General features: G+C 34.6%; 1 protein-coding gene across 14 annotated transcripts in view; it reads right to left on the reverse strand.

Annotated features, from left to right (window-relative positions):
• Positions 1–1,782: 1,782 nt before the first annotated feature.
• NOL4 (nucleolar protein 4) overlaps positions 1,783–26,761 on the reverse strand; it is a 356,931-nt gene continuing 331,952 nt past the window's right edge. For all 14 annotated transcript variants that reach the window (XM_070627555.1, XM_008519936.2, XM_070627565.1 and 11 more), the window contains one exon: positions 1,783–3,716. In XM_070627555.1, coding sequence (XP_070483656.1) covers positions 3,523–3,716 — 194 coding nt within the window. In that variant the 3' untranslated portion in view covers positions 1,783–3,522. The remainder of the gene's footprint in view (positions 3,717–26,761) is intronic.

Genomic DNA, 26,761 nt, shown 5'->3' on the forward strand with positions numbered 1-26,761 from the left:
TGGATTTTCTTTTTCTATGAACTAAAGATTAAAACCTGGGCCATATGAAATTAGAAAATATTTTTGGCGTACAAAGATTAATCTTTGAATCTATGTATTAATGGTGTCAGGATTAATTACAACAGCAGGATGGCATCTGTACCTGTATAGTGTTGAAGACTAAAATCTCAGGTGAATGAACTTACCTTTATGGATTCAGCTGGATAATCTCTTTTCTCTTTCCTTACTAGATTTACTATGGCACCCGTCATGGTTAAAAAGTCACTGCCTTCCCTTCACGGTTTGTGTATTTGATTTTTCATTAGTGGTGAATTTTACTGTTGCTCCTTATATTTGTAGAGAACATAACTTAAAGAAAATTCAACTTCTATAAGCAGGATAAAACTCACTGTTTAATCAAATGCTTTATTTGATGTCAAGTGAATTTTTAATATTATTTTTCTACACAAATAAAACTGCTAAACTTTAATAAAGGCGTGGTTCCAAGTCACAGTGCAGAATATGATTATTTAGTATCTGGGAGGCTGCAGACCACAGCCATCGACAGAGGGGGGCTCTGGCATCAGGAGTGCCTGGGTTCAAACGATGGCTTCAGCTCTGGTTCTGCGCTCCTGGCAAGTCACTTCACCTTTGTGAGCCTCCTTTGTGACATGGACAGTGACCATCCAGTTCTCCTAGGGTTACTGTGAGAAGTAAAGGAAACAAAATGCCTTTCCTTGTCTAGTAATCAGCAAGTGGTGGCTAACCTTTTGACTGAATGCACTTTGTACCAAGTGTTGTTACTTGAACTACACAATTTAAGAAAATTCAGTTACTGCCTGTGTTTATATTCTCTGTGGTTATTTCAAGGCATGTTTTCTTACTCAGTGTGATAAAGTAACACATATGTGACAAGAAACTGCTGTTGTATGGAAAGCTGACTGGCAGAAGTGACAGAAACGTCTACTTGATATCTGTGTTTGACAGTTTTCTATCACCTCATTTGAATGAGAATATGAACCTGCACTTAATTTCTCCAAAACACTTTATAAAGGGGATGTAATCTCTTTATTCTCCTGTGACAGAGTGTGAAAAAGGACTAGAGTGTTTTGAGGTACAAGTCATAAAAGAAAGGAAAGACAAAATAGTATTGCATTTTAGCCTCTGAGCTCTCCCACAAAAAGGATGGGAGTCCCAGTACACTCATTCTTTTAGATAAATGTGCAAAAAGCAGAAGACATTGGGAATTTGGTCCTTGGTGGGTGGGCATGGGAGTTATAATGAAAGATGAAAATGGCATGAAAACAAGAGCTCCTTGGTGGAACTTTCCTTCTCTACTCCATTTGCTTTATTATCACTATTAAGGATTTCTTATGCTGAACTCAAACCGGAGTGTTATTTTGTGACATAGCAACCACGTCAAAGCCTCAAATACGAGTACAACAAAACCCAAAGCATAAACAAGAACTTAAAACAGGTATATGTTTCTCCCAAAATGTTAAATCAAGAGTGACTAAAAGAGCCAGGTTACTCGTGTAAAAGTGAGGAATAAAAGATAATAAATTCTTAAATCAGATGTAAGTAATCGAATGAAATAGCCTTGCTTTTCTAATTTACTTTACCCTTCCTGGAATAAATTATTTATTACAGTGAATGTTGAGTCTCTGGGACACCTTAGGATATTCTTTAGATACAAGTTTGGACTGTCAATTTTGTGCTAAAGGTAAATACAAAATAACATTTCATGTTTTAAAAGCAAACTGCTGAAAGTTAAGTATCATATCACTCAGAAAGTTTATAAGGTTTCACAACTGTTTTAACACAGAAATCTGTTTATTAAACCCAACAAAACAGAAAAAATTATACCAGCCCTCAATTTTTGAATTTTCATTTAAATAGGCAAACTCTAAATCCACACCTTAAAAGATGTTTGTGCATCTATGTATTTCCAAAATACTCATATTTCAATAAGATTTTCACATTATATTCACCAACAGTATCACAAAAGTTCTTTTTTTTGTTTTTGTTTTTTGTTTACGTAACTGTAAGGAACAGTAATTCTAGAAACACTAGAAGAAAAAAGCATAGCAATGTCCACAGTTACAAGAAAAAGTGCACATTACTTGGTCACAATCACAGTCATTACTTGAAAAACTATATGTAACAAGTAGATAAGAAATATCACTGATGCCTTAAACTCATTATCAAAAACTGAATGACATAAATTTACATGAAATAAGGCAAATTCAGGAATGCACAAAGAATTTGGAATCCAACCAAAGCTAAACAACAGAAAAAAATTGCACAAGGAGCTTAAACTGATATACTTCTCCCTAAATGTTTTAAAAATAGGCTTGCCTCAGTGCACAAAGAAAACATCATTCATGTGTACCCAACACTATAAAATAAGAAAGAAGGGCAAAGTGTGGGGAACAGGAGGGGACAGTTCATTGTAAGTTGCAGCTGCATCCACTGAGAGTTCTTTACATTTTTGCCTAGAACTGGAAATTATACAAATCATATCAGGAGAGGTAATGGTCTTTTTGGAAACTATTTCTGAAAGAGAGAAAAAAAAAGCTACACACAAGAGTGCAAATTTTCAGATTGTCACTTGCAACCTCTTAACATTCAGTTATCTGCATCCAGTGGCTGCTAGAGGGACGCCTGTAAGACAGCAGCGGCAATCCAGGGTGAGCAGCTGTAAGAAACCAAGGTGTGATTTTTTTTTCAATGATATGTCTTTTTTAACATTAAAAAATTCGGATGAAAACCATTATGTAAAGATGCAGTGTTGAGTGGCATGCTCAGGATCAGCATGAGTACAGAAATGCAGGCTTCTCTCGGAAGTAGTTCCTGATGTGGCGATTTAAAGAACGTAGGCAAGGATTTTTTTTTTTGTCAGCATCAAGTGTTATTTTTGTAGAAAGAATTTGGAAAGAGGAGAAGGCAAAGGGATGTGGAAAAGGTACTTACAGTAGTTTCTCAAAACAGTTTTCTCTTAGGACCTATGAAAAAGTTACCAAAGTAAAAATGACAATTTCGAATGAAAAACAAGTTTTCTTTTTATAAAAATTACATATATTTTTTTAAAATACAAGATCCTTTTCATTGTTATAGCCTGTAGCAACAAGAAATTTTGGCTTTTTTCTCTTTTTTTGCCAGATACTGCAGCTCTCAGTCCAACGAGTCAGGAGCAAATTCCACTAATATTTCAGTTGGATCTTGAACTACTTTTTATACCACAAGCTTCTTCTTTTATCCTTGAATTAGGAATATACAGCCTTTTTGCCCCAGATATTTATGCTGACACACTAAAACAAAAAGCAGTAGGCTGATACATTAAAGTATCACGAGTACTTCAGAGGTCAGGGTTCCTTTGAAGCACCTTAACACATCACTTTATGGATCAAGGACAATGTGGCATAATGGAAGTATTTCTCTTAAGACTGTGCAGTAAGACCAGAAGCATCTCTGCTGGGAAATCAAAATGTCATTAGTGGAAACTGCAAACTTAGACCTCAGTGAATAGGATCGTCATCTGACTCAGTTCTGTTGTAAAATAAGATTTTCCAGTTCATCTGCAGAACGTAATAAAAATGCAGCTGATTCTCGATATCCTGCAACGAGCTGTCTCACGGCATTGATTTCAGTTGGACTCAGCTGAGGTCTGGAGCTTGAACTGCTGGAGGATCCTGAGCTAGTCGCCAACTGCCTCTTCATGCTGAGATCGGTGGGTCCTAGAAAAAAGTAATCACAAAATTAGACATGAACAATTTTTGTTCTAGAACCTTGAAAATGACCGCTGACTTAGTTCATGTATTCTTTCTTGAGAAGCTACTGATACCTTTAATCAAATACATCTGCTCTCAGAAAGACTAAAGAGCAACATGATGCAAAATGAGTGGCTGGGTATTCTCTTAGACTCCTTGTCCAGCCTCTGGCAATCACCTGTTATTGTGGAAAGACAGTGAAAACCTTCTCTTAGCATATCTTTTTTTGAAAATTCAATTTGATGTCCACTTTCCACATATTGTAGAAGATGCTCTGTAATAGTGTAAAGTGATGGGAATTACAAACATTTTTTATTTGCTATATTCATTAACAAATAATTTAGACCCCATCAATTCAGAAGTCAAAAAATCCTAGATTGTGACACTAATGACTCTAGATTACAAACTCCTCAACTGAGAACAAAGTAAACTGAGGACTGGGGAGTTCAATGACATGTTTAGAGTTCAACAACTTTTAAGTGGCACGATAGGCACGTGAGTTGAATTTTTTTTTTTTTTTCATTTCAAGCAATGCTTTTTTCCTTTAGGCTGATTAATGTTTAAAAATGTGGGCATATTAAACTGTTTGTTTCAGAAATGTACAATAAGGAAACGACTAGTACAAACAATACCACAAAGGAGCCAGACTTGGAATATTGCTTCAGGTGTTGCTAAACTCACTTCTATATTTATTTGCACAAAACATTCACGTGTCAACACTTTTTTTCTCACATATATTTAAACCAAGTCATGTAGTCTGTTTTTTGACAACAGTTTGTAAATTTTTACTTACAGACTTTTAAATAACTTTATAGTTATTTTTAATTCATATATTTGTATTAAGATGCTTTGTATCAATTATTTTTGTATTATTAATAAGGTTTTATTACATACTTAAGTGTTCATTTTTATAGTTCTTAGATGTCATTAAGGAATTTATATAATTATTAAATTTGCAGTAATAGATGTAAGATCCTTGAATAAAATACTACTAAGCACATAACTAAAGGTATGCTCAAAAACTGTAGTGATTCTATAACTTGAAATTATTTTAACATATTTTTCCTAAACATAATTTTTCAGATAACATCCATTTCATGAACTAAAATAAGGGATGTTATTTTCTCCTTCTAGTTCTCCTTGAGGCATGATGGAGACAGGTCGAGATCCAACCTCCTGCAGCCTCTGTCCCTAAGGGAGAAAAGGACTCTGTCAGCTCGGAGGCAGATGTCCCATGAGAGGCAAATAGCTTCACTTGGAATTTAATTAGGACAGAGGCAAGAAAAGCACAGAAGAACTCTGACATCTGAGAGAAACTTACATCCACTTCTGCCATGGCCTTTCAAAGCTTTGATTTCCTAGCAGGCATTAGCTTCCATTTGTTCTGCTGTTTACAAAATCATGATCCAGACAGACAAAGGGAGAGACGCAGGGATGTCACACTTGCAAACGGAAATTACTGAGCAAGTATTCAAGTAAATTATTAACAGTAACTAGTTTATTTGGGAAGTTCTGAGTGAATTAAAAAAGCATCATGAAATAACAGCGGTTCCGGTCTCTGGATGAACCCACTCAAATTTTCTTTTTCTGCTTTACATTCAAGACTACCAGTATAAATCTTTATGAAAGAAAATTGAAAGGCGTTTCCTCTCAGTTATGTAAATATCTAGTGTCTGGTTAGCTAACTATCATTATTTCATTAGAAAGTGTAACATTTTGTGATGGTTTTGCTGCCAAGTCAAGTTGTGGATTGGCATTCTTAACTAGAACTGAGAAAGGGTGGGGCTAGTGATCTAATTCTTTTTGCGGTGAGAGAAATTATGATTGTATTCTAATACTGGAGTTTATGGATTACTCTCTACCTCCAGCTCAAGGATATAAGCTTCCAAACTAAGACATGGCTTTCATTTCTTTTAGATCATTATTAACATAGGCAAACTCTAGACAGCTCAGTAATTTAGAAGCCATTCACACCTCTGTTTCTTGTTTTTCTGGAAGAAAGCTGACTTCATTATCTTGCTTTCTTTTGTATCTATAAGAGCAGGATTGAGTATATAAATCAAAACTACAGGGAATTCTTTTTGCTGAGTGTTTATTATTCAAATCTTCAGAGTTATGAGTTTCAATAGGGAAGCAAAAAAATTAAAATAGTTACAAATGAACAAACTATTTAACTAGTGACTATTCAAACAGCCTCTCCTTGTTTGTCACTAGTATTCATTTCTGCTTCATTGAGTCAATGTCATATTTAACTAGTTTGGCTTAACCCAAACAATAATATAATGCAATTAGAATGCATATCAATTATAAAGTCGAATACCAAATTTTATGAAGATGCTGAATTTAACAACATCCAGGAAAGTATTCTTTGAGACCTGCTCAAATCATAGACAAAGCACTGAAAAGTGTGGTTCTGGAAGAGCAGGACCAGTTCACAAGAAAACGAGCAAGGATAATGACAATAGATGCTTCAAGAGAAAATGATTCAAATATCAGATGTTAAGGCATATATTCCAGAAACTCGACAGGCTATTTTTACATAAGTACCTACATTTTAACCAAAACGATGCAGACTTATTTTGTGTTCATTCTGAAAAGTTGAATAAGAGAGAAAAGATGTTTCATGCTAACATACAACATTGTTAGAAAAATTAAGACCCATCGAAAGCAACCTTTGATTCATTTTTTAAGGTTTGGGGACACATTTAAATTATAAGTAAATTCTAATTAAATGAAAATGTATACCCATAATTCTTTTTATTTTTTAATTTGAGGTATTAACTGAATACTTTCCCCCTATTTATGGTGCATATTTGGTCCCTCTTTTAATTAGATTCACTTTTGTGGTCTTATTCACTGTCAATTATCCTCTGATATAGACAAAGTTTTGTTTTACACACAGTAAATTCTTTTTTTAAAGACTTTGATAGCCATTTTTATTATATACACTGAGGGCAAGAATGCAAGACCCATGAAAGCAGGCACCCTTTGGGTCTAATTTACCACATTTGTCTCAGTAGCTGAGACGGTGCATGATACAAAATAAGGCTCAATAAATATTTGTGTAATAAATAAATGAGAAGTGCCAGATCCTTTCTGCAACAGACACTTAAAAAACAGAGAATGTGTTATGTCATTAACAACACCCAATTATGGTTAAAAACAAACTGAATAGACATAGAACACAGTGGATTTAATGTATTATTCAAGTAATATAACTCTAATATACAGGAATATTATTGCCATAAAAGTCATCATCCAAAATTGTGAAAAAATAATCTAAAGTAGAATTGCATATAACAGTACTTTCTGCATGAATTGTTGCTGAAAAAGAGAAAAATAGTTATTGTCCATTTCCTAAATAGTCATGTTTGTTTTACTCTACATGTTACAGTGAGTCTTGAGTTGGGCGAAAAGTCAGTTCTAGCTGCATGCAACCTTCTCCTACTTTCCCGTCTTCACTTAGAATCTCCACTCCCAAAGCACGTACTCTGAAATGCTTGGATAACTGGCAATTCATTTAACAATTTTACGTAAGTGAATGACATTTTTAAACTCATGCTTTAAAACAAGGGTTGGTAAACTTTTTATACAAATGGCCAGATAGTAAATATTTTAGTCCCTGCAGGTCAAGAGGCATTTAGGTACTTATATGAAAAGAAAGTAAATTTTCTTGATTTTTTTAATTGATCTATAATTGACATATAAAATTATAATGTTATAATATATTAGTTTTAGGTGTATAATATAGTGATTTGATATTTGTATATATTGTGAAATGATCACCATAATAAGTCTGCTTAATATCCATCACCACACATACTTAACAATTTCTTTTTCTATATGAGAACTTTTAAGGTTTCTTCGTAGCAACTTTCAAATATACATGCAGTATTATTAACTGCATTCATCATGCTGTACATTACATCCTCATGAGTTATTTATATTTGGAAGTTTGTATCTTTTGATGACCTTCACCCATTTTGCCCACCCCCGACCCCTCACCTTTGGAACCGCCAATCTGTTCTTTCTATCTATGACTTCAGTTTTGTTGTTCTTTTAGATTCCACATATAAGTGAAATCATACAGTTTGTCTTTCTCTGTCTGACTTATTTCACTTAACATAATGTCCTCAAGGCCCATCCAAGTTGTTGCAAATGGCAAGATTTCCTTCTTTTTTATCGTTGAATAGTATTCAATTCTGTGTATTCATATATATCCATTCATCCTTCAATGGACATTTCAGCTGCTTCCACGTCTTAACTACTGTAAATAATGCTGCAATGAACATGGGGTGCAGATATCTTTTCGAGTTAGTGTTTTCATTTCCTTTGGATAAATACTCAGAAATGGACTTGTTGGATCATATGGTAGGAAGGTATTCAAATGTGTCTGATTAAGGACAAAATGTAAACATGCACTGTTAACAATTTCCTGTGGATTTTAGTTTAGCCTTCAAATAAAGACTTTTTTTAAATTAAAAAATCTGCTCTTATGGCCACTTCTAAATGATTTGTTTGTTTAGGGTTGTAGTAGGAAGAGGCCTTATAATTTATGGAGGGGGGAGAAATAGTCAAGGTCCCTTGGATCTCAATGTGGCCCTTCCCAAAGGCCCTGCTCAGTGGTCTGGGACGATGGTGGGGGAGATAAATATACACACTTTTTTTAATGTAATGAGACCATGTTTAATGAACATCAAAGTTGGCACAGACAAGGGCTGTGGGGTCTCAAAGGAATGGGGACAGCAAGGGCTACAGTTGTGGGGGGATGAGAAGTGATACCTCCTCCCAGCCCCTTTCCCATTGCCAGGGACTCACACTGTGCCCCTCAGAGCAACAGTCTGGTGGGGACAGATTGGCCCCATTTTACAGTTGGGGAAACTGTGTTTCAGATAGGTTCATTGACTTGCCCAAAGTCACACAGTGTTCCTGGTCCTTCTTCCTCCTGCACTACCATGGCCCAGCTCAGAGGAAATTTAAGTAATTTGACAGGGGGAAATGAAAGCCCCCACAGGAAGAGCAAGCAACAGTATGGAAACAGGGAAGGGTGTCATACCTGGAGACACTGAAGGGTGCTGGCTAGAGCCAAGTGTGGATCGAGCTGAGGAGTTAGTCTTATTTTGTTTTTTTTTGCAGGGAAAGATTTACCCTGAGCTAACAGCTGTTACCAGTCTTCCTCTTTCTTTTTTTCCTCCCCAAAGCCCCAGTACATGGTTGCATACCCTAGTTCTAAGTCACTCTAGTTCTTCTATGTGAGCTGCCACCACAGCATGGCAACTGACAGATGTGTGGTGTGATTCCGTGACTGGGAAGCGAACTCGGGCCGCTGAAATGGTGAGCACACAACTTTAACCACTAGGCCATCAGGGCTGGCTCTTGTTTTATTTTTCTTAAGCCAGAATCTATTTCTATTTAAAAATGTTCAAGAGACATTAAAAGATCCATATGCCTAAAAATGTCCAGGTTTAATATAAGATCATACTAAGGTGGTGTCTGTTGGTCCCTCCATTGGTAGAGTCTCAATTTGATCCTGGTTAATTACATGCCCCGATTATTATTTTAGTTGGGTAGTAGTGATTTCCTCTGATTCCCAGCATCTTTCATAAATGGCCATCAGTCCATGAATGACAAAAAAAGAAATACCAGAAACAATAATGAAATGTTTGTAGGTTCTACTTGAATATCCTTTCTACATTATTCTTTGAAACCAGGTCCTCTGATTATCAGCTTGGGTAGTTGAGATATGAAGAGTTTCATCTGGTATTAGGGTAATGCTGGCCTTGTGAAATGAGTTTGGAAGTATTTCCCCTTCTATTTTTTGGAAGAGTTTGAGAAGAATTAGCATTAATTCTTTAAATCCTTGGTAGAATTCCCCACTGAAGTTGTGTGGTCCTGGGGTTTTCTCTGTTGAGAGGTTTTTGATTACTGATTCAATCTCCTTACTAGTATTTGGTCCATTCAGCTTTTCTGTTCCTTCATGATTTAGTTTTGGTAGGTTATATGTTTCTAGGAATTTATCCATTTCTCCTAGATTGTCCAAATTGTTGGCACATAATTGTTCATAGTAGACTCCTATAATTCTTTGCATTTCTGTTGTAACAATTGTAATGTCCCCTCTTTCATTTGAATCCTCTCTCTTGTTTTCTTGGTGAGTCTAGCTAAAGGTCACTTTACCTTTTCAAAAAAAACAACTCTTAGTTTCATTGATCTTTTCTATTGTGTTTTGAGTCTCTATTTCATTTATTTCCACTCTGATCTGTGTTATTTCCCTCCTTCTACTAACTTTGGGCTTTGTTCTTCTTTTTCTAGTTCCTTGAGGTGTAAACTTGTTTATTTGAAATCTTTCTAGTTTCCAAACGTAGGCATTTATTGCTATGAACTACTCTTAGAAGTGCTTTTCCTGCATCTTATAAATTTTGATATGCTCTACTTCCATTTTCATTTGTCTCAAGCTATTTTTTGATTTATTCTTTGACCCATTGGTTATTCAGTAACATGTTGTTTTATCTGTACATATTTGTGAATATTCCAGTTTTCTTGAGGTTGATTTCTAGTTTCATACTACCGCTGTCAGAAAAGATACTTGATATGACTTCAATCTTCTCAAATTTATTGACTTGTTTAGTAGTCTAACATATGACCTGTGCTGGAGAACATTCCAAGTGCATTTGAGAAGAATGTGTATTCTGTTGCTTTTGCATGCAATGTTCTGTATATATCTGTTAAGGCCATCTGGTCTAATATGTCATTTAAGGCCCATGTTTCCTTATTGATTTTCTATCTGGATGAACTATCCATGGATGTAAGTGGTATATTAAAGTCCCCTACTGTTATTATATTGCTATCTATTTCTCCCTTTATGTCTGTTAATATTTGCTTTATATATTTAGATGATTCTATGTTGGGTGCATGAATATTTACAAATGCTATATTCTTTTGTTGAATTGACTCCTTTATCATTATGTAATGAATTTGTCTCTTATTACACTATCTGTCTTAAAATCTATTTTGTCTGATAGAAATATAGCCACCCCAGCTTTCTTTTAGTTTTCATTTTCATGGACTATCATTTTCCATCCCTTCACTTTCTCTGTGTGCATCCTTATATGTGAAGTGAGTCTCTTATAGGCAGCATATAGAGGGGTGTTGTTGTTGTTGTTTAATCTATTCAGTCACTCTATGTGAACAATACATTAAAAGGATCAAATATCATGATCTAGTGGGATTTATTCTAGGGACGTGAGGATGGTTCAACATACACAAATCAATCAATGTAACAAATTACATTAACAAAATGAAGGATAAAACCATATGATCATGTCAATATATAATACAGCAAGAGCATCTAACAAAATTCAACAGCAATTTATGATAAAACCTCTCAACAAAGTGGGAATAGAGGGAACATACCTTAACATAATAATGACCATATATGACAAGCCCCAGCTAACATCATACCCAATGGTTAAAAGCTGAAAGCTTCTAGCTTCTTCTAAGATCAGGACCAAGAGAAAGATGTCCACTCTCACTACTTTTATTCAACATAGTATTAGAAGTCCTAGCCAGAGCAGTTAGGCAAGAAAAAGAAATAAAAGGCATCCAAAACAGGAAGGAAGAAATAAAACTATCACTATTTGCAGATAACATGATATTGTATATAGAAAACCCTAAAGATCCCACCAAAAAAAACCTGTTAGAGCTAATAAGCCAATTTAGTAAAGTTGCAGGATACAAAATCAATATACAAAAATCAGTTCCATTTCTATATGCTAATAATGAACTATCAGAGAAATTTTAAAAATAGTCCTATTACAATTACATTGAAAAGAATAAAATACCCAGAAATAAATTTAACCAAGGAGGTGAAAGACCTGCACACTGAAAACTATAAGGCATTAATGAAAAAAATTAAAGACACAAATAAATGGAAAGATATTCCACACTCGTAGAGTGGAAGAATTACTCTTCTTAAAAGGTCCATATTACCCAAAGCAATCTACAGATTCAATGCAACTCCTATCAAAATTCCAATGGAATTTTTCACAGAAATAAAGCAAACAATCCTAAAATATGTAGGGAACCACAAAATAACTTGAATAGCCAAAGCAATCTTGAGAGAGAAGCACAAAGCTGAAGGCATCACACTCCCTGATTTCAACCTATATTTTGAAGCTATAGTACTCAAAATAGGATGATATTGGCATTAAAAACAGACACATAGATCAGTGAAACAGAATAGAAAACCCAGAAATAAACACACACATATATGATTAATTAATTTACAACAAATTAATCAAGAGTGTACACTGGGGAAAGGATAGCTTCTTCAACAAATGTTGTTGGAAAAACTGGACAGCCAGAGGCAAAAGAATGAAACTGGACCACTTTCTTACACCATACACAAAAATCAAGTCAAATAGATTAAGGACTTGGTTGTAAGACCTGAAACCATAAAACTCCTAGAAGAAAAAACAGGTGGTGAGTTCTATGACATCAGTCTTCGTGATGATTTTTTGGATTTGACACTAAGAGTAAAAATAAACAAGTGTGAATACATCAAACTAAAAAGATTCTGCACAGCAAAAGAAACCATGAACAAAATGAAAAGACTGAATGGGAGTAAATATTTACAAATCATGCATCTGATAAGGAGTTAACATGCAAAATATATTAAAAAACTCAGACAAGTCAATAGAGAAAAACAAACAATCTGATCAAAAATGAGCAGAGGATTTGACTAGACATTTTTCCAAAGAAGACATACAGATGATCAATAAGTACATGAAAAGGTACTCAACATCACTAATCATCAGGGAAATGTAAATCAAAATCACAACGAGATATCACCTCACATCTGTTAGAATGGCTATTATAAATTTTCACAAAAGTTTTATGGACAAACTCAAAATATAACAATTGAAAAAATGTATATATATGTGTGTGTATATATATACATATATATATGTGTGTGTATATATACATTTGGAATACAGGTCCTAATGAGAACGAAATTCTTTTCCTTAGAAGAGGGGATAATATTTTGCTTAATGGGGTTCAAATTTAATGTTCTCTCATCAAAATCAATTGCAAATGTTCATCTATTAATGTGGATCTGTACAGAGATTTTATGAATTTCACCTTTGAAAATGTCCATTTTATGCAGATAGGTATTTCCAAATACTGATATCAGTCTACAAGAATATGATTTTGACTGAGTGTATTCATCACTTGGAAAGCATTCATAGAATTCTATTAGATTCTTCTCTTGCTACCTGCCTTTAAGCATGTCAATGCATTGCAGATTAATTACTTCCAGTTGAAGGTTAAGCTGGAAGCTCTTGAGTTGCACAGTGAAAAGGACTTTGAAATATGGGAATTTACTTTGCACTTGCATTAAGGTCCAAAAAACATTGCTGAGCATGTAGGGTGTGGTCAGTAAGTATATCCACTGGAAATTTGAATGGGAATGGAGATTTAAGTTCTTGTGTTAACTTTGACAATATGGGAAGTTTATAAAGCAGCTAGCTGTTACTTGTGATTCAAACAATGTTGGGTATTAGCAAAATGTCTTCATCACAATATAAGCTTCACATATAAGCATTGTTTTTCCTTGTAATTTTAGATTGAGTTCATCAGGAAATATTGTGAATTCCTTAGGAAAAGCTAATTGGAAATAGCCATTTAGTATTTGATAATAAAGCTTGAGGGCAGTTGTTGTTCTTCAGAAAAATGTCGATTTTAGGTTTGACCGGAGAAAAAACTGCAGTAAAACTTTATCACAAAGCCATAAAACAGCTGTGTGGTCAGACAAGTTAGGATATTCTGACTCTGTTTCAGACAGAATTTCACAGAACTGACAATTACATTGATGAGAACAAATGAAGTTTAAAGTTGACTCTGCTGTTTCAATAACATGACATATTCAAATGTTTTCTACAATGTACCTGCTGATGAAGTGTTCAAAGAATGACCATATGCCTTGTGTTTTAAAAAGTTTGTAAATTTATCCAAATAAGCCTCTTTCTGCTTCACGCATCTTAGCAGACTCCACTTCAGATTTTACGGAATTAGTTTTTCTTAACTTTGAAAATATTCTCAGCTATACTTGTTCCATTCATCCCCTTAATTCTTCTGTCATTTCAAATTCATCATTGATTCCTCAAATAAATAACAAAAGTATCAATAACATCTCAAATTATTAAACGATGAGGAAAACCACTTGAAATCAGTTGCTTTGTTTTTTAATTGATTATTGCCAATATCTCAATTTCTTCAACCCTTTAAGCACTGTTTTTGCTATTAATACTAACAGTCAAACACGTTTATTTTCTCTGGACACATTTCTTCAGCTGCTGCAATCAAACATAATTGAATAAAATCACCATCAGTAAGTAAAGTGACTTCCCCTGCTTGACTAATACATGAACTATTTGGAAACTTACTTTGGTTGTAGGCTCATTTATATTTCATATTTTCATTAGATGTTTAATAAAGGTATTTTATTAATATTTTCATACTTTTCTGCCAAAGAGTAAAAAAATTAACAATTATTATTCAGCATCTTGGCTAAATTAGCTAATGTATATAAATCCTCCAGCACAGGGCTGGGTTATTGCAGATACACATTCCTAGATTCAGCATGCTAATAAGCACATTTAGATTCACAAGGGGTTGCACTATAATTGCCTTTTTAATACTGTTCTTGATGATAGGATTACAGTAGCATCATAAAATGTACTTGCATATTTCCATTTCTCTTTCTTTCCCCCTTTTTTAGAAATGTTTTTCTAAAATGAAGATTATCTAGTTCTTGAAGTTTGGGTAAAACTCATTTATAAAACCATCTGAGTTGATTTTTTTAATACTGATTCAATTTATTTAATCATTATGAGTTCATTGGGAATATTCTTCCTTTTTGAGTAAATATTGGTCAATTATTTTTGTAAAACACAGTATACTTAAATTCAGAGATACAAACATAGCATAAAGGTATTAATACTTTAATTTTTTCAAAGATTTTGCTTTTGATCTTGTTAGTCTTCTCTATTGCTCCTTTGTTTTCTATTGTTTTTCTCCATTTATTTTCTTCTATAGGCTGTATTTTCTTTGCTCTGTTTCTAACTTCTTGAGTTAAATAAGTAGCTCGTTAATTTTCTATTTTTTTCTACAGCGTGTGCTAAAATACCGCTTTAGTTCCATCCCACAAATTAATGTGTAGTGTTTTCGTCTTCATTAATTATCAATATTTCTGAACACAATGCCATCAGTATGTCAATGATTCTTTGGTTGTCACCATTTGCTTAGGTGTCTGAAAGAATGTGTATCAGGTAGTTGGAGGTGGGGCTGACCTGGTGGCATAGCCATTAAGTTCATGCACTCTGCTTGGGTGGCATGGGATTCACAGGTTCAGGTCCTGGGCACAGACCTACACACCACTCATCAAGTCATATTTGATGGCATCCCACATACAAAGTAGGGGACAGAAGGGCACAGATTTTAGCTCAGAGACAATCTTCCTCAAGCAAAAAGACGAAGATTGGCAACAGATGTGAGGTCACGGCTGATCTTCCTCACCAAAAGATAAATAAATAAATAAATTAGTATTCTTCACATAGTTGGAGGCAAGTTCCAGATATAGTCATTAAATTAAATTTTAATTATTTTTTTCAAATCCAAATGACTTTTCTGTCCATCAGTTTCTGAGAGAAGTGTGTTAAAAGTCTATGGCTATGATTGTGGGTGTATGAATTTCTTCTTGTAATTTTGTTAATTTTTTATTTATTAATTTTGAGGTCATGTTATTGGGGCATATAGTTTCTAGACAATTGCCACTTTCTGAGGAAATATTCCCTTCATTAGTAGGTAATTAATTGTTTATGCTCCAAAGCTTTTGTCTTAAAGCCAATTTTTGACATTAATGTGTCATACACACTCACAGAGGTCTAAAAATTTCCTTTCAATACTTCTAAAAGGTTGTTTTGTATGGGTCTTTCCTATCAAAATAGAGGTATATTTTATTTATGCACCTACCTAAGACTCTGTTCTTTAACAAATAATGGATTACAACAGAACATGGTGAGGTGTTCAGAGACAAGGTCAGATGCTATCGTTCAGTGGGAACTGTTTGTTTCTTCTGAAGTCTATGTCAAACTAAAGCCATTTTCAACCAATTAGGTCTAAATCTAAGTATACTATGACTGTGCTTTTAAGTACTTAACTCCTCTTGACCTTGTCAAATTTACTCTTCTCTGCTTAATAAACACTAATTAATCAACATTAGGTTACCAAAGAACAGGCTGTTTATCTGTAAAACATGTATCAAGTTGCTGAGATACAAATTCTGTAGATATCTAAGAAAACACAAAAAGCAAGATACATATCACTGTCAAGGCAAGCAGCAGTTTAAGGTATTACGCAAGGGAGAAAAGAGGACGATATGGATCACTCCTCCTCTCCTCCCAAATTACGTCTTTTGTCTAGCAAAACTAAGGATCAAACACTGACAGCAATTACAGGTTGAATTAGAGCTCCGTCACAATATACTCCCCATGCTGATTTGAAGGCAATTTTGATTATTTCTTTTAGACTGTAAGTGTCAATATTCCATACATTAAAAAAAATTATATATGACTGTCCTGAGACAAATTTAACTGAGTCTTCGTATACTTCGAAATGCAAATCTCTTGGACTTGCCTTTAAATATAGTATTAAATTTCCCCTTCACCAGGCATTCCTATATTTCACCTTTCCCCATTGTCTTAATCCACTTGTTTTATTTCATTTTTCCCATCCAAATGTACCTTGCTTTAGGAAAAAAAAAAACCAAAGAGAAAAATTGCCGTTGGAGCTCTCAGCATTTTTGTTCTAATCTCAATGAGTCTTTCTACACAATCAATTTGAAAAGACTCCGTTATTTTTCCCATTGGCCTTTCTAATCTTTCTTCTACTTACATTTGCTAATTCCTGGTACTCAGTTCTAAACTGCCTGGGTTTATTCACTGTTTGGCCTTTCCACTTGAACTTCAAATTCAATATTTTCTAGAGACCTGACTAATCACTCTGATAAAGTGTAGAATGACCTAAAAGTATGAGTCATTGTCCCAGGAGAGTCTTAGAAATTTGTGAGGGGGAAGACATCTAGCATGCTTTTGTTTACTCCCTATTTTTGGTTTGTAGAAAAAGACACAAATATCATAGCAGAGAGAGAGAAGAGTTACTTTTTAACTTTCAGTTGAATCAAACATACTACATTAGGACATAATGAATTTTTGTATTATTTAGGGGTTCATATACTTAATATATGTATATATATTTTTTAAGTAATAGGAAGCAATCCCTAAAAACAAAACAAAAAATAAATAGATGCTTTGGGTTTTCAAAAAAAATTTTCAGGGAGCTCATGAGGTCAAAAATATCAAAATGCCTTGGAGCCTTGGGTTTTTCTTTTTCTGGCCAATGTTCAACTCTTAACTTTTCAGGAATTTCGAAGGATTAGTAGCAAGTGTAGTAAAAAAGGGGTGTGATAAAATAAAAACCTCCCAAATACCCTCAGGAAAGACTTAATATGTGATTTATTCCTTCACACTTTTATTTTGCTCCATTTTTAAGGGAATAAAAAAATAAATAAGACACAATTTTTAAACGCCAGTTGTAGAATGTATCTGTTTATATGTATTTATTCAACCTATTTCAAGAAATATTTGAAGACACTTGAAAGATATAAATTAGATGGAAACTCTACTTGTGTTAAAGCACTGATAACTCAAGTAAATAGTAAAAACCTAATGTAGTTGGACTTGGACCAGATTTCATCTATGAATGATGAAATCTCATTTATTATCCACATAAAAAGATGTAGCATATAGCAATAAAATTATGACTAGCAAGTGGAAAACCTGGGTTCAATCCTAATGCAGAAAATTTCTAGCTATACAATTTTAGGTAAACCATTTCCCTTCACTGAGATCCCCAATACTACTGAATAATATGACTGCTTTTGTCTATCTGTCATATTATTGAAGCAGGGGAAATAAAATTATGAATGTTAAATGTTAAATAAGATCTTTTCCTTAACTTGGATCCTACCCTTACCTTTAGTGCTTAGTGATAATGTAGGATTCAGGGATTCTTTATGTTAAAGTCTAAGGATTTATTCAAGTTGATGTGATTTGGATTAATCAAGGTTCTCCAGAGAAACACCACCAACAGGGTGTGTGTCTGTGTGTGTGTGTCTGTGTGTATATAAATTATATACATGTAACAAGGAACTGGCTCACTTCGTTATGGAGGCTGGGAAGTCCCAAGATCTGCAGGTGGCAAGCTAGAACCCAAGAAAGCTGATGATGTAGATCCAGGCCAAAAATTGGCAGGCTCAACCCAAGAATTGCTGATTCCTGAGTTCACGTCCAAAAGCAGGAAAAGACTGATGTCCCAGCACAACCAGTTAGGCAGAAGAAGTTCCTTCTTTCTTAGCCTTTTTGTTCTATTCAGTTCTTCATTTGATTGGATGAGAACCACCCACATTAGGTAGGGCAAGCTGCTTTACTTAGCCTGCCAATTCAATGTTAATCTCATTCAGAAACGTTCTCCCAGACACACCCAGAATAGTGTTTGGTTAAAGGTGTGGGCATCCCATGGTCAGTCAAGTTGACAAAAATAACCATCACATTCATATATCTTATTCAAGATAATTTCCCCTCTGATCTCAAATAGCGGGTATTCTAAATCACTTTTAATGTTTTGAGATAGTTATCTAAGACATGTTTACCACAAGATACATACTTGTTATACAAATAAGAGTTGCCTTTTTTTCTATATGCTCAATGACAAAATGAATTATATTAAATTCTCGGATATTAAACTCACACCCACACACAGTATTTATACCACAGTGATTAAAAAACTTAGGATAACAACAACCATAGCAGAAATACTGATGGCTCATGAGGTAAGATATATGTGAATTAGTGAAGTAACTCTTCTAGAATTGGTATTTCTAATAATTAACAATCAAATTGATATTTAGCAACTGTAATATTGTAATAATATAAAAATCTACAACTGACTCTCAGCTTGGTCATAATGTTAGGCAATAATTTTTAGTAAAAATTGCTTACAGTCTGGTATAATAGTTAATTTGTGTCACTGTTTTAAAGGACAAAATTAGAGAATTTTTTTCTTTTTTAGCAACTTTCCAATATTCTCATCACTATCAGTAATCCAAACAATCAGTAACCCAAAATTATGTCTGATATAGTTTCTATTCACATGTTTTAAATCCCTTAAAGTTCACTATAAGTAATAACAACTATGGAAATCATATTATAGGATAAAAGATGGTTATAGTTTCCTATATATACGAGTTTATAAGTTATATATTTATAGAACAAAGTACAGTTGAGATAGTTTAGCCTGCTTTGTTTTAAAAATTGTCAGATCTTTCTATTTTTTTTTTTGTGCAAAGAGTCTCAACAAATTTTACTCAATACTTATTTTAAGAAGATGTTTAAGTGGTATATATACGAGGTAAATTTTACACTTTTTGCCTTGGAATTGGGAGTGAAATTAGGTTGAGTAGATCCTGCTACCTCTGCAGTATCCATTTGGCTCTTAAAATCTAATAATTAAAGGTTAAGAAGAGAAAAAACACTAACTTTGTGAAAAAATAAATGATAGAAGTCTAGCAAATATTCAACTATAACTAAATCAACTATTGAATCATTAAAATGAAGCTAGATCAGCAAGCATGGCTATTCTGCCTGTTAAAGAATATCCAGGAGTGCCATCAGCATCATGGTGGCTTAAGCTGCTCCTCCTTTTTGTCCCCCGTTTTGAACAATAAATTAGACATCCATCCATGAACAGAAGCACTTTTGTGGGAAATGTAGGATCCAGCACTATATGCCAGGAGACTCGGGAGGAGTCTTGTTGACTTGTGCATCCAGTGATAGGCAGACAGACCTTGGTATGGGTTGCAGAACCAGCAGAGCAGCAATCCTGACCCAAGTCCTCTCACTGAGGCTTGGAAAAAACTGGGAGAGTGCTGATCTGGGCAGACACCCACAGATAAGACAAAATTTGGAGCACTCCAACCTTCCCAAGGGGAGATATCAACATGCCATTGGAGCAAAATAAAAGGTATGAGTTTGATTGCAGTGGAGATGGTGAGAGGAATTTTCCCTGTGCCTCCCCACCCTCTCCCACCCAAGGAAACACTGCACAGGACTAAATTATCCAGTGGTGGTGACCTCTCTAGCAGAGAAAAAGATCAGTGGGTGCCTGGCTATCCCCGTTGTACAGAATGCTGTTGGAGAAAGCTGTTCTCTCCAGCAACACCCAGAGGACCAAGGCAGGATCTCCATAAATGGGGCAAAGGAGAAGATTGGGAAAGAGGCAGATAAGAATATCAAAGGACATTAAAGGGATGCAGTTCCTGCTGACTGCACCCAGTACTTCAATAAGAATTCATCCCATGAGCCTCGGAGAGTACCTCACCCAAGTATCTCCACACTAGGTCCATGGGCACCCCCAACACCCCAAGTGCTAAACCCACACCTCCCTCACTATGCAGCCTGCTTCTTGTGTATGCTGCTGAGAGTAGTGGAAAGAGCAAGTCCATTAAATGAAGTCCTATCAGAAAAACAGATAAGGCTCTGTGGGCAAGGGAGAAACCACAAACTTGAGCTATAGCACCACCTTCTGGAAAAGTCAGAAGGCAAAGAAAATCCCAACTATAACAGCACCAGCTAACAGTATACTCCACTTTAAGGCAACTAGTCAAGTTTTAAGGAGGTGTCTACTACTTCAAATGTGAAAGCAGTGATGCAAAAATATAAGGAACATGAAAAATCAAGAACACAGGTCATCACCAAAAAATAACAATAATTGTCCAATAACTAAACTCTGATGCATGGAATTTTGTGATCTAGCTGATAAACTATTCAAAATAACTGTTTTGAAGAAACTCAATGAACTACAAGAAAACCTAGACAGACAATTCAATGAAATCAGAAAAAAAATATACATGAACAAAATGACATATTTACCAAAGAGATAGAAATCATAGAAAAGAAGGAAATAGAAAGAAATTCTTGAGTTGAAGAATTCAATGAATGAAATGAAAATCACCATAGAGAACATTTGTAGCTGATTAGAGCAAATAGAAGACAGAATAAGTGAATTAGAGGACAGAAATTTTGAAATAACCCAATCAGAGTAGAACAAAGAAAAAAATGAAAAAAGTGAAGAAAGCCTATCTGATCTATGGGATTCCATCAAAACAAATATAGCTGTGCATTGTTTAACAACAGAGATACATTCTGAGAAATGTGTCCTTAGGTGATTTTGTTGTTGTGCAAACATCATAGAGTGTACTTACACAAACCTAGATGTTATGGCCTACTATACATCTAGGCTTTATGCTACTAATCTTATGGGACCACTGTGATATATGCAGTCCAATGCTGAGTGAAACATTGTTATATGGCATATGACTGTATTGGAATAACTAGGATTCAATAGGGAGAAGAGAGGGAGAAGAAGACAGAAAGTTTATTAAAAGAAATAATAGCTGAGAATTTCCCAAACGTGGGGAAAGACTTGAGCATCCAAGTTCCCAAAGATAACAGATCACTTGCTTTTCTCAATGCAAAAAGACCTTCTCAAAGGCACATTATAATAAAACTGGCAAAAATCAAAGATAAAGAAAGAATCCTAAAAGTAAGCAGGGAAAAAAGATTGTAATCTACAAAGGAACCTTGAAATCAGCAGATTTCTTAGGCTGGGAGAGAACAGAGTGATATATTCAAAATGTTGAAAGAAAAAAATTCCCAGCCAAGCACACTTTATCTGGCAAAGTTATATTTGAGACATGAAGGAAAAATAAAGACTTTTGCAGACAAACAAAAGCTGAGTCCATCACCACTAGACCTGCCATACGAGAAATGCTGAAATCAGGTCTTCAAGCTGAAAAGTAAAGAGACTAATCACTGATTTGAAAACATATGAAAGCATACAACATACTGGTAACACAAAGGTAAATATACAGTCAGATTTAGAAAAGTCTAATTCTGTAATAGGATGATGTGTTAATCACTTAATTGAAAAATAATCGTAGCTACTATAACTCAATGAATACAACATATAGAGGTAAATAATGACATCAAAAACATAAAGGGGGGAGTAAAAGGGCGAAGCTTTTGTAGGTGATTGAAGTTAAGTTGCTATCAGCTTAAAGTGGGCTGTTTTATCTATGAGATGTGTTACACAAGCCTCATGGTAACCAGAAAGCAAAAACCTAGAGAAGATTCACAAAGGAAGAAGAAAGGAGACACAGAGCATACCACCACAAAAAATCACCAATTTACAAACGTAGCAGAAACAGAAAAAGAAACAATTGAAATGCAGAACAACCAGAAAGAAATTAATAAGATGGTATTAGTAAGTCCTTACATACCAACAATAACTCTAAATGTAGATGGATTTCATTCACTAATCAAAAAGCACATAATGGTTAGATGGATAAAAAAAGCAAGACTCAACTACATGCTGCTGGCAACAGACTCACTTTAACTTTGAGGATACAGATAGGTTCAAAGTGAAGGGATGGAAAAAGATATTCCATGCAAATAGAACAAAAATAATATGAGATTAGCAATGCTTATACTAGACAAAATAGACTTTAAGCAAAAAACAGTGACAAGACACAAAGAAGTTCATTATATAATAAAAAAGGAATCAATTCATGAAGAAATATAACAACCAAATACATATGCACCCAACATCAGAGCACTTAAACATATTAAGCAAATATTAACAGATCTGAGGGAAGAAACAGACAACAACACAATAATAGCAAGAGTCTTCAATACCCCACTTCAGCAATGGTTAGATCCTCCAGATAGACAATCAACAAGAAAGCATTGGACTTGAACCATGCATTAGAACAAATGGACCTAACAGACATTTACAAAACATTCAAACCAACACTAGCAGAATACACCTTTTTCTCAAGTGCACACAAAATATTCTCCAGGATAGATCATAGGACACAAAAGGATAGGACACAAAAAAAGCCTTAGCATATCAAGGAAGATGGAAATGATATGAAATATCTCTTCTGATCACAATAGTTTGAAACCAGAAATAAACAACATGAGGAAAGCTGGAAAATCTGCAAATATGTAGAAATTCAACAACAGACTCCTGAACAACTAATGAGTCAAAGAATAAATCACAAGGGAAATAAAAAAATATCAAAACAAATCAAAATGGAAACACAACATACCAAGATGCATGGGATGCAGCAAAAGCAGTTCTGAGGGGGAAGTTTATAGTGATAAATGCATGTGTTAAAATAGTAGATCTTGGGGGCAGCCTGTTAGCATAGTGGTTAAATTCTGCACACTCCATTTTTCTGGCCCAGGGTTCAGATCCCAGGCACAGACCTACACCACTCAAGCCATGCTGTGGCAGTGACCCACATACAAACTGGAAGAAGATTGGCACAGATGTTAGTTCAGGGCCAATCTTCCTCAAGCCAAAGAAAAGGTGTGGGGGAGGATTGGAAAGAGATGTTAGCTCAGGGCCAATCTTCCTCACCAAAAAAACAAAAAGTAGATCTCAAACAACCTAACTTTACATCTCAAGGAACTAGAAAAAGAAGAACAAACTAAGTCAAAGTTAGCCACAGGAAGGAAATAATACAGATAAGAGTGGAAATGAATGAAATAGAGACTAAAAAGATAATAGAAAAACAATTCAATGAAACTAAGAGTTGTTTTTTCAAAAAGATAAACAAAATTGACAAACCTTTGCCAGAATAAGAAAAAAAGAGAGAAGACTCAAAATCAGAAATGAAAGAGGAGACATTACAATTAATACCACAAAAATACATAGGATCATAAGAGACTACTATGAACAACTATACGCCAACAATTTGGAGAACATAGAAGAAATGGATAAATTCCTAGAAACACACAACCTACAGAGACTGAAACAGGAAGAAATAGAAAATCTGAATAGACTAATAATGAATAAGGAGATCGAATCAGTAATCAAAAACCTTGCAACACAGAAAACCCAAGGACCAGATGGCTTCACAGGCAAATTCCACTACACATTTAAAGAAGAATTAATACCAATCCTTCTCAAATTCTTCCAAAAAATTGAAGAGGAGGGACCACTTCAAACTCATTTTATGAGGCAAACATCATCCAATGCCCGATAAAGACACTATAAGTGAAAAATTTAGACCATTATCTCTGATGAATATAGGTGTAAAATTCTCAACAAAATATTAATAAACTGAATTCAAGAATATATTAAAAGGATTATATACATCATGTCCAAGTGGGATTTATCCCCACGATGCAAGGATGTGCAACATATGCCAATCAATAAATGTGATATACCACATTAATAGAATGACAGAAAAAAATTGCATCTCAATAGATGCAGAAAAAACATTTGACAAAATAGAACATCTTTTCATGATAAAAACCTTCAACAGGGGCCAGTCCCATGGCCTAGTGGCTAAGTTCAGCCTGCTCTACTTTGGTGGCCTGGGTTTGGTTGCCAGGCATGGACCTACATCCTGTGCAGCGACCCATATACAAAATAGAGGAAGACTGGCACAGATGGTAACTCAGAGCAAATCTTCCTTAAGTAAGAAGAAGAACATTGGCAACAGACGTTAGCTCAGGACAAATATTCCTCAGGAAAACAAAGAAACAAACAACAAAAAAACAACTCTCAGTGAACTGGGTATAGAATGAACATACTTCAACATAATAAAGATTGTCTAGGATACAGCTAACATTATACTCAATGCTGAAAAATTGAAAGCTTTTCCACTTGGATCAGGAACAAGACAAGGGTGCCCACTCTCACCACTCTATTAAACATAATACTGGAAGTCCCAGCTGGAGCTATTAGGCAAGACAAAAAATAAAAAGCATCCAAATCAGAAAGGAAGAAGTAAAACTCATTATTTGAAGATGATATAACCTTATATATAGAAATTTCTAAAGAATTTACCAAAAACCTGTTGGAACTAATCAACAAATTAAGTAAAGTTGCAAGATATACAATCAACATCCAGAAATCAGTTGTGTTTCTTTTTTTCCATGGTAATAAATTTGGATTCCATGAGAAATGTGAAACCACTGATTTTTTAAATTCAATTTATTTAAATGAAAAATGTTGTGTTTCTATACAGTTACAATGAAACATCTGAAAAAGAAAACTGTACAATACTCAGGAATAAATTTAACCAAGTGAAAGATCTGTACAATGAAAATTACAAGATCTTGATCAAAAAAATTCAAGATAAACAAATGGAAACATATCCTATGTTTATGGATCAGAAGAATTAATATTGTTAAAATGCCCATTCTATCTAAAGCTATCTATAGATTCAACAAGATTTCTATCAAAAGTCCAATGGCCTTTTTCACAGAAATAAAAGAACAATCCTAAAATTTGTATGAAACCACAAAAAGACTCTGAACAGCCAAAGCAATCACAAGAAAGAAGAATGAAGCTAGAAGCATCACCCTTCCTGATTTCAAACTACATTACAAAGCTATAGTAATTAAAACAATAGGTACTGGCATAAAAATAGACAAATGGAACAGAATTGAGAGCCCAGGAATAAACCCTTGCATATATAGTCAATTAATATCTTACAAGGGAACCAAGAACACTCAATGGGGAAAGGATAGTCTCTTCAACAAATGGTGTTGGGAAAACTGGAGAAACACATGCAGAAAAATGAAATCAAAATCCCCTCTTATATCACTTACATAAATTAACTTGAAATAGATTAAAGACTTAAATATAAGACTTGATACCATAAATATCCTAAAACAAAACATAGAGAAGAAGCTCCCTGACATTGGTTTGAGCAACGACTTTTTGGATATGACACCAAAAAGCACAGCAACCAAAGCAAAAGTCAACAAGCGGGACCTACATCAAACTAAAAAGTTTCTTCAGAACAAAAAAGACCATCAACAAAATGAAAAGACAAACTATAGAATGGGAGAAAATATTTGCAAACCACATATATGGTAAGCAGTTAAATCCAAAATATATAAAGAACTCATATAAGTCAGTAACAAAAAACATACAATCTGATTTTAAAATGGGCAGAGGAACTGGACATTTTTTCAAAGAAGATATCTAAATGTCCAACAGATACATTAAAAGATGCTCAACATCACTAATCATCAGAGAAATGCAAATCAAAACCACAGTGAGATACCACCTCATGCCTCTTAGAATGGATATCATCAAGAAGACAAGAGATATCAAAGGTTGCAAGAATGTGGAGATAAGGAAAACCCTGTAGACTGTTGGTGGGAATGTAAATTGGTTCAGTCACTATGGAAAACAGGATGCAGTTCCTCAAAAAATTGAAAATACAACTATCATATGATCCAGTAATTCCACCTCTGGATATATTTCCAAGGGAAATGAAAACAGGATCTTGAAGAGATATATGCACTCCCATGTTTACTGCAGCGTTATTCACAATAGCCAAGATATGGAAACAACCTAAGTGTCTGTCAATGGATTAATGGATAAAGAAGTTGTGGGTTTTATATGTGGAATATTATGCAGCCATGAGAAAAGAGAAATCCTGCCACATGCAACAACATGTGTGGACTGTGAGGCCATTAGGCTAAGTGAGATGTCAGAGAAAGACAAATACTGAATGACATCACTTATATGTGGGCTCCAAGAAAGCCAAACTCATAGAAACATATCGTAGATTGGTAGTTACCAGGGGCTGCGGGCTATGGGGGAATTGGGGATATGTTGTTGAGGGGTACAAAATTGCAACTAGTAGATAAATAAATCCTGGAGATCTAATGCAGAGCATGGTGATTATAGACAAGAATACTGTACTATAAACTTCAAAAGTGCTGAGAGACTAGATCTTAATTGTTTCTACCACAAAAAAGAAACAATTATGTGACATGATAGAGTTGTTAGCTAACGCCATGGTG

Source organism: Equus przewalskii, chromosome 7, assembly GCF_037783145.1.
Source record: "Equus przewalskii isolate Varuska chromosome 7, EquPr2, whole genome shotgun sequence".
Taxonomy (NCBI): domain Eukaryota; kingdom Metazoa; phylum Chordata; class Mammalia; order Perissodactyla; family Equidae; genus Equus; species Equus przewalskii.